We start from the raw sequence: 12,695 nt of genomic DNA, 5'->3' as shown, positions 1-12,695 counted from the left end.
ACGCCGGCGGGGCCCACCCTCACGTGCTCATCCCCTCCTTCGCCGATGCTTCAAGAAACAGCCGCCCTCCTCGCCTCCCTTCCTTCCAAAATTTTCCTCTTTTTCGTTCTGATTTTTTCTTTTTCCATACAACATTTTTCTTGCGTTTGACAAAAATATTCGCCGTCCCACCCGCGCCGACCGTCCCGAATTTTCAACCCACCTTCTTTCGTTCTGGTTCCACGAAATTGGTAACCATCATTATCGTCAGTCGCAAAAATTGCGTAAATAGTGAAGGAACATATTTTTTTTTTCTTTTTATACGATGAAAAAACTCGTATACTAGATGGTTTTAAATTTTTTTAGTTCGAATATGCTCGAAAGATTCATAGAATTTAAATGTTAACACGTAAAATTCATGTGTTATTCGCAAGATCCTGTATATTGGATGGCTTTCGTTTTTTTATATAAATTCGAGGCACTTGAAAGACTAAATTCACTTGTACTTTATAATAATATTTTCAAATTTTATCTGATGAGGAGAGGGTCTTTTCTTCTTTTTTGCTTTCGTTTACATTGAAATAAACACGTGATTAACACGTAAAACCCATGTATTATTCGCAAAATCCTATATATTGGATGGCTTTCATTTTTTATATAAATTCAATACACTTGAAAGACTAAATCCATTTGTATTATTTAATAATATTTTCAACTTTTATCTAATAAGGAGAGGGTTTTTTTTTTGGCTTTCATTTAAATTGAAATAAACACGTGATTAATGTTTTACTTATCTCTTTCTTTCTAAGAACAAACGAATTTCAATTCCTGATTTATGACTGTCATTTTTTAATTGTACAAGATTATATTGGGTTACATAATAAAAGAAATTGATGCACTTTTGATTTATTGGTGTGTTCCGTCACAGTTATTTATGGCTTGATCTTCGAATAACATTGTAAAAGATCATATGGATTTTCATGGTAAACAAAATTGATGCACTTTGTTTATTAGTTGATCTGTCATTAGGTTTAGGAAGAAGTGTCTTTCAATTTTAACTCAGTCTAGTGCCCCCAAAATCAATAAGAACAAGAAGTGGAATAACAATACTTAATTCAGGTGAGGTTAGAAGTTACGACAAAAAAGGGAACTAGATTGCTGTGCTTCTTTGCGACGATCCAATTATTATATTGATGCGTAAGTTGAACGGTTATAAATGGGACTTCCATCTAGAAATGCTCCAAAAATGATTTAAAAACAAAAAAACAAAACGTATATTAGGTACGATAAATTGGAGAAAAAGGAAAAGGGATATAATGAAATGATAACTTAGGTAATTTATAGGAACGAAATAGAACGAAGATAGAAAGAATATTGCCAGAATGAAGTGTTATAAGACTTCAGTGAAATTTTATAAAGGATTTATGATATTATTTGCACTTATTAATGATTACAGTTTTATTAAAGTAACATATAATTATATTAAATGATTGTCCACCGTTCATGAAGAACTGCGTAAAAATTAAAAAAAGAAAAAAAAAGAAACAGTAACTATTAAAAATTGATATACATATTGTAGAATATATTAAAAAGTTAATCCAGTTCGTGAATAACTTACTAGATTTCTTTTTATTTTCGTATCCATAAATTGTTTAACCTAACATCCATTCACAATTAATTTAATATTCATAACTAAATTTGCAGGATACCACATTTTAATTTTGTTGGATTTATAGTTCCCATTAACGGAAACATGCAAAAAAGGTTGTGATAACTTGGAAACACATAATCATGAACAAGCTCCTACATAACAAGCCTAGAAGGTTTTATTTATTTATTGATGATGTCGATAAATTGACAAAACAATAGCTAATTGAATAGGGTTCCTTCATCTAGGATCCCTGGGAAGATAATATACGCTGAAAACATATGGAAGGATCAATAGTCCATATATTTAGAATGCAACATTGCATGAATGTACAGTCAGGGACGAATAATCCACACGTCACCCTAAGAATCCTAACTTCAAATAACTTCAATTAAAAATATAACACGATTCAAATGTAAGCAAGTTTGTCTAATGAGAGGGCAACATCGCTGAAGGCAAAGAAAAGTGCCACGCAACTAGTTCGCTTTTGGAGTTTACTCCTAGAGAGTCAAGATAGCAATAAATAGTGCTTAGATCTTTATAATTTTGTGAGACGGGGGTGAGGGAGACCTTGATCAACTTGCTATAGATATTAAGAACGGGTTACGTCATGGGTTTGGTGCCCACTTTGAAATAGGAGAAAAAAAAGATGGAGACAACTCAACCGGTTAGGATTGGAAACCAAGTTGGGTTTTTCCTCGCCCACGTTCAAATTATGTCCATTGGAGGATGCTGATCCTCCGATGACGCCATCAAGATGACAGCATAGGAGCTCTGCCTTTTCCTCTTAGTGGTTCCTTGTGGAATTTTAGGTATCGAAGCTCGTCATTCTTATCATAGTTTAATCACCAAGTCCCCAAGCTCAACGTGGCTTTTGTGTGTGGAATCAAGAACCTAAAAAGGGGTTATCAGGTTCTATTATTGAATCCAATAAATCTCTCATGAATCTCTTATTTCCCCCTAAATTATGATATGCTTTATATGATTAGGTGTCAGATATGTCTTTCATTTCTTATTGGTAAGTAGATTTCTAAAAACCTCGAGCGATAAGTTCCAAAGTAACGCGAGTAAGGGTAGATTGTGATTTGCAATGACCAAAATCATCTTGATGACCGCCTGTAAGGTAACATGTAACGGTATTGATGTTAATACACATGAGGGTGTTGGGTGTTATGTATTTCTCTGATCTCATCACGTTTAGGTTGAGGAATTGCAGTATTGAATTAATCTTATGGGACCTTGATCTAGCACTATAAGCTCAAAAAGTCCTGAATAAACTTTCTCACAGATAAACTGAAAGCCAGAAGTAAAATTTGAAGAGAGAAATTTAGCCGATGGGAAATGGGTGGAAAATGACTAAACTTTCCCTTTTCAAAATTTTTGTTTCTGTTTGTCGAGCTAGGAAAATGACTCGTTGACGGTCAGCTTGCGTGCCCTAAGTAAGATAGCTTGCCAAAAGTTCCCACGGTTGCTGAGATTTTGAGTCAGATTGAGGTCTCCATTCCAGTCCAACTAACATTCTGCTCCTTTCAGAGAGAGAGAAGGAGTGAGAGAGAGCAAATGTTGACTTTTGACCTGACTCCATCGTGGAAGCAATCCGGTCTAGGGGCCTGAGGGATTCTAGCTGTCTCTCTTCGTGATTAATTGAGGCCATGAGGAAATCTCTTAGGAAATCTCTTTTTTAAAAAGAAAATCCTTTTTTGATTGTCTTGTCGCAATCGAGTCTAATTTTTTTTTTCCTGATTTGAGGAGCCGCCTACGACTTTTTTTTATTTGCTAAAAACCGCCAACAACTTTAGAAAGTTACATATTTCTACTGCTGAGTTGATCCTCACGTATGAATGATTGGTGGAAAATTAGGAGTTGCTATGGGATTTTATCGTATGAAATACATGGAAATTTTGTTCTGCTTTTTTTATTTTCGGAAAAAAGTATGTCAATGCTAGAATAAAAAAGAGGTGCATACATTATAGAAGAACACTAATGAGATAATTATGACATGAAATCTCAAAAGTCTTGTGTAAAGAGGCACTTATTCATGTGTACAAGACAAATTCAGCCTTCGTCATCGTGGCTATCACCCACCTATGCTAATGAATTGAATAATTCTTGTTTGTATGTAGTGGAGATATTATTTTAGCGAGAACATTGTGGCCATGCATGGCATTATACACACCTCAAAATGATCTTATAGGCACAATCTTTCACATTGGCTTGGCACATTCGAGATTCCCCCCGTCCAGTGGTCCGAACAAGGCTTGCATCTAGGACCACAAGTAGAGAAGCAGGCTAGCCAACATTTAAGTGACAGTGAACAAAGTATCTACGACAGCAGGATAGTAGTACTATTTGCGCTGTGAAACGAAAGCAACAATAGAGACAGGTACCTGCCTTTTTATTTTATTGAATTGGACCGCACACACAAATATATGCAACTTTTCTAACAGATCTAAAAATTTTGAACTGAATTTACCAAGTCTTTTTTTATAACTGATGCTTTTGTGGGGGGTTATTGGTGCTTGGCTGATAAAGGAGAAAGACTTTAATTCATTGGCTTGTGGATACAAAAGACATCATCAAAGGCGTGTTCCAAGTCAGATGCCATTTTAGACGGCACTATGGACATATTTTTATCATTAGTCTTTTGTTGTGCGGACTTCACATGCCATCATCCAAGATAATTACATAAATGAAACAAGTATTTATTCCACACTCTTGAGTCGAGGGGAAGGAGGTAAGCAATTTCTTGCTACTTCTTTTTTTATAATTAAAAAATGAACGTATTTTAATATGAGTAAATTCAGATTCCCAAGCACATGTCAAGTCGGAAATTTGAAAGCCGAGATGATTTTTGTCATGGGTATTAATCAATTAAAATGGGAACTTTTAGGGTTAGATTCTATTCTCATCATGACAAATCCTGGAAGCTAACCCCCGGATCGACACGTGGCGTAATCACAGCCGACAATGATCTGAATGGCAGGATTGTGGGGCCCCCGCAAGTAGCTACCCCTAGCCCTTAGGCTGGGTCATTAAATTGAATTTTGGAAGCTAGCGGCTGCTATGAATTGGACGGAGGTGAATAGATTTGGAAACTGACCCTATAGGGCTAAGCTAACCACCTTGTATTAGCTCGACAACACGACATCAAGGCGATGTTTGATACGAATTTCTCAGCATCGTTCGAAAAGTCATGGTATTTTCGTCTTACGGACCGAAGGTGAAGGCTTTTTTCAGATTCCTATTTGTCTTTTTCTCTTTGGCTGAGAATGTGGTCAGCAAGATTGCGGATCTGGGCAAAGTCAAAAGGGGGACCGTAGCCGATAAGCGAAGTTCTTGCGCCCGGTGCACAAGGATGCTCGTGGGAAACAGCAACAATTTCTTGCCATTCATTTGTGCATATTGAAAATTTAATTCGAGGATAATAACACCAAACCAAAAAGCAAGACCAATCCCCTAATTTTCAATTATAAATTTACAAAAACATAACGATCAGCATTTCCATTAGGTTCTCCTTAAACAACGTCGCGACCAAAAAGGCCCACATCCGATGCTGACGTCTTGCTAATCTTCCTGGTCAATCACGAAATCGCTTTATAATAAATCCGGCCGGTCCGCTTTGTGTCGAAAGACTCACTTTTTGGAGGGGTTCTTTTGTCAAAGATGCACGCGCAGTTTGCTTACAATTTCGCACAACTTTTCACTATTGGATTTGCGTCGCTTTCGTTTAAATTACTCCCTCGCTCGGGAGTTTTCAAGCACGCCAAAAGGAAGATGCCCCCACCGAATCCTTGCCCGAGATTCCCCTTTTCCTTTGGTAGGTAGCAAAGTAGTACGTTGTTTTCAAACTTGAGTGGCTTGGCATTTCTTTAAAAGGGGAAATGGAGATAATTCCGAGTGGAAAGCATCCAAGGCCAGCCGTGCGCCCTCCAAAATCGATCTCCAAGTGGCCATTTTCTTTGCTTCCACCAGCTGTTTTCCACTTTCCGAAAATTGTGGATGGAATGAGTATGCAATTATTGCTGTACCATGTCTCGCAGCACCTTAGGATCCTGGTACAGGATGCCCACAAAAGTGCTCTCCGTTCATTGAGATGCAGTGGTCGATACATCGATTAGCCTGTCTTGGCTCGAGGGCCACTCAATTTCTCTCACTGGACCTGTCTGTTGGGGGGACCCAAGCCTTTTGGAGCGTCCAATGCACAAAGACATGCCAATTGCCATATGAAAGGTTCTGGCAATGCCAATGACCATGTTAGAGAGACTAATTTCAATTGCAAAGATTTCAAGAAACCATCACTTTGACCTAAGTGCATCTCGGTGTCCATCTTTATCATGTGCTAACAGACCAGAATTCTTAAATGGACAAAAGTTTCAGGATGATGCAATGGTTTCTTCTTCTTCTTTGCTTGGCTTCTCAATCGAGCGAATATCAGTCATCCTTCTTGTCTGCCACCACTTCCGGTGGTTTTCCAGTTGACTCAGGAACACCTGGCGCAACTCCTTCCCCTACCTGCCAGGTGAACAAATATGTAAAACTCGAAAAGGGTCTAGCGAAAGAGAGATGATTAAGAAGAGGAAAAAAGTGCAGAGGCATTATCAATATCTGCTACACCACATTCTCAGGACGAAATCACTATTCGCTGACCTATGCTTACAACTTGATTACATAACTGGCGCGAAGATTGCAAACTCCACTAGCATTTATGGTAACCCAATGAGGAAAGCACCAAAATTCATGGCAACAATAAACATGACGCATTAAAAGCAGATTTAATGTCCCTTCTTTTAGGTGCTTAGTAGCACGTGACATCAGCCCATTTACTACTGTCTCCTATAATTAGGTTTATTCAAAGCCCCTCCACATTTTCATTAAATAGGATATAACTAATCTTCTGCATTGATACAGGCCCAAATACACCCAACAAAACTGAAATGCAAATGCTCAGCTCTTTGGTTGTTTCGCTCATACAAGCATGTAAACACATGTATAGCAACACCATGATCAATGAATCAAACATTTTGCGCATGAACAAAGCTCACACTCATGAAGGTGTTCCATCTACATAAGAGAGACAACAAGATAACCTAGCTGGTTTCATTTTTGTGTTCACAGGAAGAGGGCAAATCCAAAATCACAAACTGCATTCCCAATGAAATATTTCTGATTGCCCTTTCCTTGGTTTTGATGACCCCACAAAGGGAGATAATAAAGTTCCTTGAACATCCATCCAATTCCAGCGAAAAAAACTTTCCATTCTTTGGAAGATTTGAAAAGAAAGATAAATGACTTCCAACCAAACTTTCTTCTGGAGTTTATGACAAAGTTGAGACAATAAAATGAGAATGCATTCAAAAATGACCATTGCAAGTATATACCATTCCCCCAACCATAAGCCTATCATATTAAAAGCCGCAACTAAGGATTAAGGGTTACAGAAGTCCTTAACTCCACAATGTCAATGACAGGAGCATGGAAGCCCATATATTTAGGTACATACTTCTATAAGCACAGCCATTCTTCAAAGAAATCTCTGGTATTATATACATGTTATTATGTTTATTAAAATGAGTGAGGATCTAGCAGCATAGACCATCATTGGGAAAAACAAAATAAGAAGCAACAGCATAACCATCAACATTTAGTCAAAGAATATGAAGTGATCATGGTGTTGATAAATGGTAACGGCAAGTAACGAATCATTTAGAAAAAGAAGCAACTATGCTAAATCTGAATAAGATGTGAAATATGATGTATTACGGTGCCACTTCAGTTGAAGTCACCAGACAACGAAACATACTCAACTTAGAACCCATGATACACTTCGCACTTTACTTTCGTGCACGTAGGAAATAAGCTCTTTAAGTAAACACAGTTTCATTCTCAGAGGTCCAATTTTTCACCTAAGTATATTGAGATCATTATTGACTATAAAGAAGTAAAACCCCATTGTCTCCTTTAATGCAGTCGTTCAGATCTGTCCGTAACTTGATAACAGTAGGGAACCATTAGAAAACTAGTATTCTCGTAATAATAGCAGGTATACTTTGTTTGATGTGCATGAACCATACTGCAGGGATAAATTATCTGCTTTCCCAATAAAGCAACAGTAAGTATAATCCAGCACTTTTCACCAAAAAAAGAGAGTATAATCCAGCACCATCTAAGTACCAATATTCATTCTTGAGGAAAGTGACAAAATCATAAGGAGACTTGATCCACATGCTTTTTCCTGACAAGCATTTGATGAATATGCAAGAAAACCTGTCATGCTTCATTTTTTAGATCGAATTGCAGGTGAGCTCCAATCTTCAAATATCATTAATCTTTTCACCAAATTTTGAGGGAAGGACCAATTCATGTCCCCCTTTATCTGCTAGCAATTATATGCAACTTAACTTGCACTATAGGAACCGATCTTCACAAGATAATATATACAAGAAGCACAAAGAAAGAAAAAAAATAATTAGATAAACCAATGATGAACTTCAGTCCAATTTCTTCCAACAAAGAAAAAGCCCTAATGTTCCATCTTCAATTGTAATGAGCTACTATTTATCCTATCGGTCCAAATTCTTGGCATAATTAAATAAAGGGTAAAAGAAAATCCTTAGAGCACACTGTACCCTGTCCTCAGCTATGCTGCCACCAACAGTCTATTCTATGTGCCCGCCTGAAATAGGTGATACGAGGAAACATTCTTTGCGTCAATTTCAAAGGTTTTCCTATTACACCCAATACCAATAACATAGAGACAGATTCCCACATGAGTTATACGAACTACGAAATCGCGATTACCCCAGGATTGAAACCAAACTCACGACACACTGCAAGTGATTATCATGCAAGCAGAGAACAGAAGCTACAATTTTATATCCAATAACTTACTTTGCCATCCTTTATGGGTGCTGTAGGCTTATACGGACATGCCGGAGGAGTCCTCGCAGGCTTCCTGTACTCCCACCCGAAAAGTGCGTATACTTTCGCCTGCAAATTTTCACTATCATGAATTTTTCACATCGCGAGCTTGCGAAACCAAAAGGGCAAAAAACCAGCACCACGATCGTCCCAATACAACCCTTCAATTACGAATTTGACCCAACAATCGCCCAATTGAAAAGAAACCCTAAACGACGCGAGGGCGAAGGAGCGTCTTACCATGATGATATCGAAGAGGAGGGGCAGCAAGTTCACGATCGGGACGAGGAAGAGAGGCAGCAAGCACGCCAAGCAAACCTGACGCGCGAATTCCAACGAGCGGTTAGGGCAAAGGGACAACAAAACAAAAAAAAAACAAAAAAAACAAAAAAGCTCGACGGATTCGCATCGATGGAGACGATCGCGGAGAGGTTCGAGGATTTCCGGAGGGGATTTTACCATGTCGAATCGGATCGGCGGCGCTCGAGAGGGGATGGATTGCGGCGGCGATTCTCCTGTTCGCGGCGGCGGTCGAATCGCGATCGTCTCGTCGGAGAGCGTTTCCGGTGACCAGCGCTTTTGGAACTTCACAGCGCGCAGGAAGCTTGACGAAGACGGGGAAATGAAGGAGACTTCTCGATTCGAGGGCATAACCGTACGCCGGGCTTTGCGTCGGGCGGGTTTCCGGGTCAAGAGCTCGTATTCGGGATCCGGATCCGGATCCGGAAGAGACATGGATGAATTTGCAACTTGCCCCCTCGATTTCTTTATTTTGTCATATATTCCCCTTGATGTTTTCACATCGATTCGATGTCCCCTGACATCGACTCTGACCGCTTTAGCGCTCGAAAAATTGGTCGTGCAATGTCGCGTGGTGAACTGCTAGTGAGAACTTAGCGGGTGAAAATGTCCTTCTCGGGGGTGAGAATTGCATTTTCACTACTAGGTTCAGTGCGCATTTAAGAATTAGCTCCCCATGTTTCCAGATTTTGGCAATATATCCCTCATGCCTTTGATCTTTTAAAACTCCATACAGTCTTTCCCTATTAGTAGCTATAGAATCGAGACACATCTATTATAACTAAAAGAATAGAATTTGAAAGAGTAAATGAAATTATATGATGTTTTCAGATTACTTTACAAATAATCTCAATGTCATTTCCTCTGATCAAATCCAATAAAAGATGATAATATGTGAATCCCCTTCTATCTCATGGAGTCCTTAGATGATGATTTCGGAATGATTGGTGAATAACCTCGATGTCATTTCCTACAGTTAAGTTCAAGAGAAATGTATATGGATGATTCTCCTTTCATTCATAAGAAGTGAGATGGGGTTCGGATAAATAGGGTAAAGACATTTACACAGTGTCAAATTGTTATAAATACACATTTTAATTCCTGTTTATTCCTTTCATTTCTCTTAATATAATTAATTTCTCCATTTGTCAATTGTTAATTGTTACATGGGAATATTGCAACATTTTTTGAAAAAGGAAGAGGGCACATTGCAAAAAAATTAGGGAAAATTCTAAACAAAGGCCTTAAATGTTTTTCATTTTCTCAAATAAGGGTATTATGTAGACTTTGTTTTAAATAAAAGTTTGAAGTGCTCTCATTTTCTTAAATAATGACATGAAATGAATATTGTTTCAAATAAGGACATGCATGATAACCATTGTGTTTCTCTATTTTTCTATTTTTTTCCTAAGAATTGGTTTGGAATAGAAATATGTTTGGTAATGCAATTTCATTTTTCTATTTTTGGAACAAATTTTTACTGCGTAAATAAATTTAGAACATAAATCATAAGCTAAAATTTTTAGTTTTTCTATTTCTGAAATAAAAGTAAGAAATGAAAACCCTTCTTATTGTTCATTTTTGTCACCACTCGTTGCTTGTCATTGGTCTCCTTGCCTACCACCTTGCCTACCAACTACCTCCCACTTCCACTCTGGAGGGAAGAATTTTGTGTCGTTTTCAAATGAATTTCTATTCTATAAGCATAAATTTTGTATTATTATCAAATGTATATTTTTACTCAGCAAACTCGTCTGGGGAATAGAAATAGAAAAATTGATTTCTAGCAAAAAAATTGATTTTTGGAATAGAATGGTTATCATTCGCGTCCTAAAGCCTTGACTTTTCGGTTGGTCAAAGGCATTTTCATCTTTGATCTTTTTACCCGTTTTATTTCTTTATTTTTTTTTTTTTTAAGTTTCCCTTTCCTCTTTCTGGTGGCCTACCATTGGTGATGCTCGAGAGAAGCTGGGTGAGGGTCGCCCTTGCCCGATTTGGTGAGGGTCACCCTTGCTAGACACAGATGAGGGTCATCGGGCCCTCGTTGGCACTTGTTAGAAAGAAAAAAGAAGAAACGGGAAAATAAAAATAATTTGATATTATAATTATTTTTAACAAAAATTCCCTTGAGTGGTCGGAATATTTAGTTAGCCAGCGATTGGCGAGGTCAAACCCTTATTTGAAATTGCCATAGCTATATTAGGCCTCTATTTTAGACCGATGTGGCTACTTTAGGCCATTATTTGATACATGATCCATTTTAAGTGCTTATTTAAGAAAATGAGGGCATTCATGTCCCTATTTGAAATTTTCCTAAAAATTTACAACAAAATTGGGCAATATGTGCTCTATGAAAGATCTATGAGGCGAAATATAATTCTCCTAAATTCATTGGATATTTTGCTCCTCTCAAGTAAGCATCACATAGTCACTTGAGAGCATGTGACTAATTTTTCGATGATAAGTCAATTGAAGTCAATATCAATTAATTTGGAAAATAAGGATTGAAGATTACTGGGAAGCAAATTGCGGTGATCTTAAAAACTTTGGGCGGGAGGGGCAAATATTACTTTGCCCCAAAATATTGACATAGGAAATGAGACTCCATGATAGAGATGTAAACTAAGCTTGTGTCAAGTGGGCTTTTGGGTGAAGAGCTTGTTTTTGGATCCTAATCCATAAGTGAATGGGGAAAAACCCTAGACTCGAAATCGAGAAATTTTTTATGTTAAATGCAAATTTTTTTACAATTAAATTGAAATAATTAAAACTAAAATTGAAGTTGGAATACAAATGCATCAATACTTTCCAAAATTCGAAAAAGTTAAACTTGAGTTATTCATGATAAAGTGTCTCAACATTAAGTAAAACATTATCATCCATAGCAAAACTTTTTAAAATCATAGAAAATCAGAGGATGGTGCCGTAAGTTTTCTCCATTGTATTGAGAGGGTTTTGTGTGTTGGTTTCTTAATCCATAACAATCGAGTAAGATTTGGCAAAAAAATATTATGACTCTGTCATGTCAAAGTTAATGACACTCATGGGTCATGTCTGCTCTACACTCCTAACTTACTCTACCCCCTAATTTAGGGGCAACATGGATCATAATAGTAAAATCGTATTTGTTCTATACAATAGTCGCATGTTTTGCCAAATTAAGTTCGGTCTTTGTAGAAAGTGGTTAACTACTTGTGAACATATTACAGGTGCCACAAATAAAAGCCATTCAAATGAAATCCTTAGAGTCCACTAATACTATATTCTTTATTTTGCTTATTATTTTTCATTAGTGTATGTACCCAAATGACTTGCACATATCATAACCACAAAAGTGTATGTGAACAAATTGCAGAGGGATGAAAATTCTTTGTGCAATTATTTGATAATCTCGGTAATAACAATATTAGGAAACAACAAACAATTAAAGGAGTCACCAAGTTTTGGCTTTTAAATCATGAAAGGTATGAGTTGAGTCACTAGTTTATATAAGTAGGCATATGCTTAGATTAAGTGGGGAAAGACACATACCTTTCTCGCTTGGTTCTCACTTTAGTGGACCTGAAGTTCGATTTTGCATTTGTGTTGGAGGTTGTGCATTTAGCTTCGGAGGTTGGATAGATTTGCCTTTAGTGTCCTACTAGTTAAAATCTCAATTCAAGATAGGTCTAGAATCGCCCCGAGTAATTCGACAATGTGATAATTTTTTATTCATGATTTCTTTTTCCTTTAACGTGATGATGTTATTTCCTGGGCAAAGTATGTAATAATATGTTGTGCTTTTAGTGTAGATATCAGACTCAATGATCTAATGTTGTCCTTTGGGATATGGTCTCATTACTTAAAAAAA

At 37.3% G+C, this 12,695-nt stretch overlaps 1 protein-coding gene across 1 annotated transcript; it reads right to left on the bottom strand.

Annotated features, from left to right (window-relative positions):
• Positions 1-5,843: 5,843 nt before the first annotated feature.
• On the bottom strand, positions 5,844-9,295 carry LOC104439345. The gene is made up of 4 exons (XM_010052426.3): positions 9,005-9,295; positions 8,786-8,863; positions 8,516-8,614; positions 5,844-6,139 (listed from the first exon to the last, which is right to left on the bottom strand). The coding sequence occupies exons 1-4, from the start codon at positions 9,278-9,280 to the stop codon at positions 6,059-6,061; spliced, it is 534 nt and encodes a 177-aa protein (XP_010050728.2). The 5' UTR covers positions 9,281-9,295; the 3' UTR covers positions 5,844-6,058.
• Between the last annotated feature and the right edge of the window lie 3,400 nt (positions 9,296-12,695).

The sequence above is a fragment of the Eucalyptus grandis genome, chromosome 1, assembly GCF_016545825.1.
Source record: "Eucalyptus grandis isolate ANBG69807.140 chromosome 1, ASM1654582v1, whole genome shotgun sequence".
NCBI lineage: Eukaryota > Viridiplantae > Streptophyta > Magnoliopsida > Myrtales > Myrtaceae > Eucalyptus > Eucalyptus grandis.
This window is presented reverse-complemented; position numbering and strand designations above follow the sequence as displayed.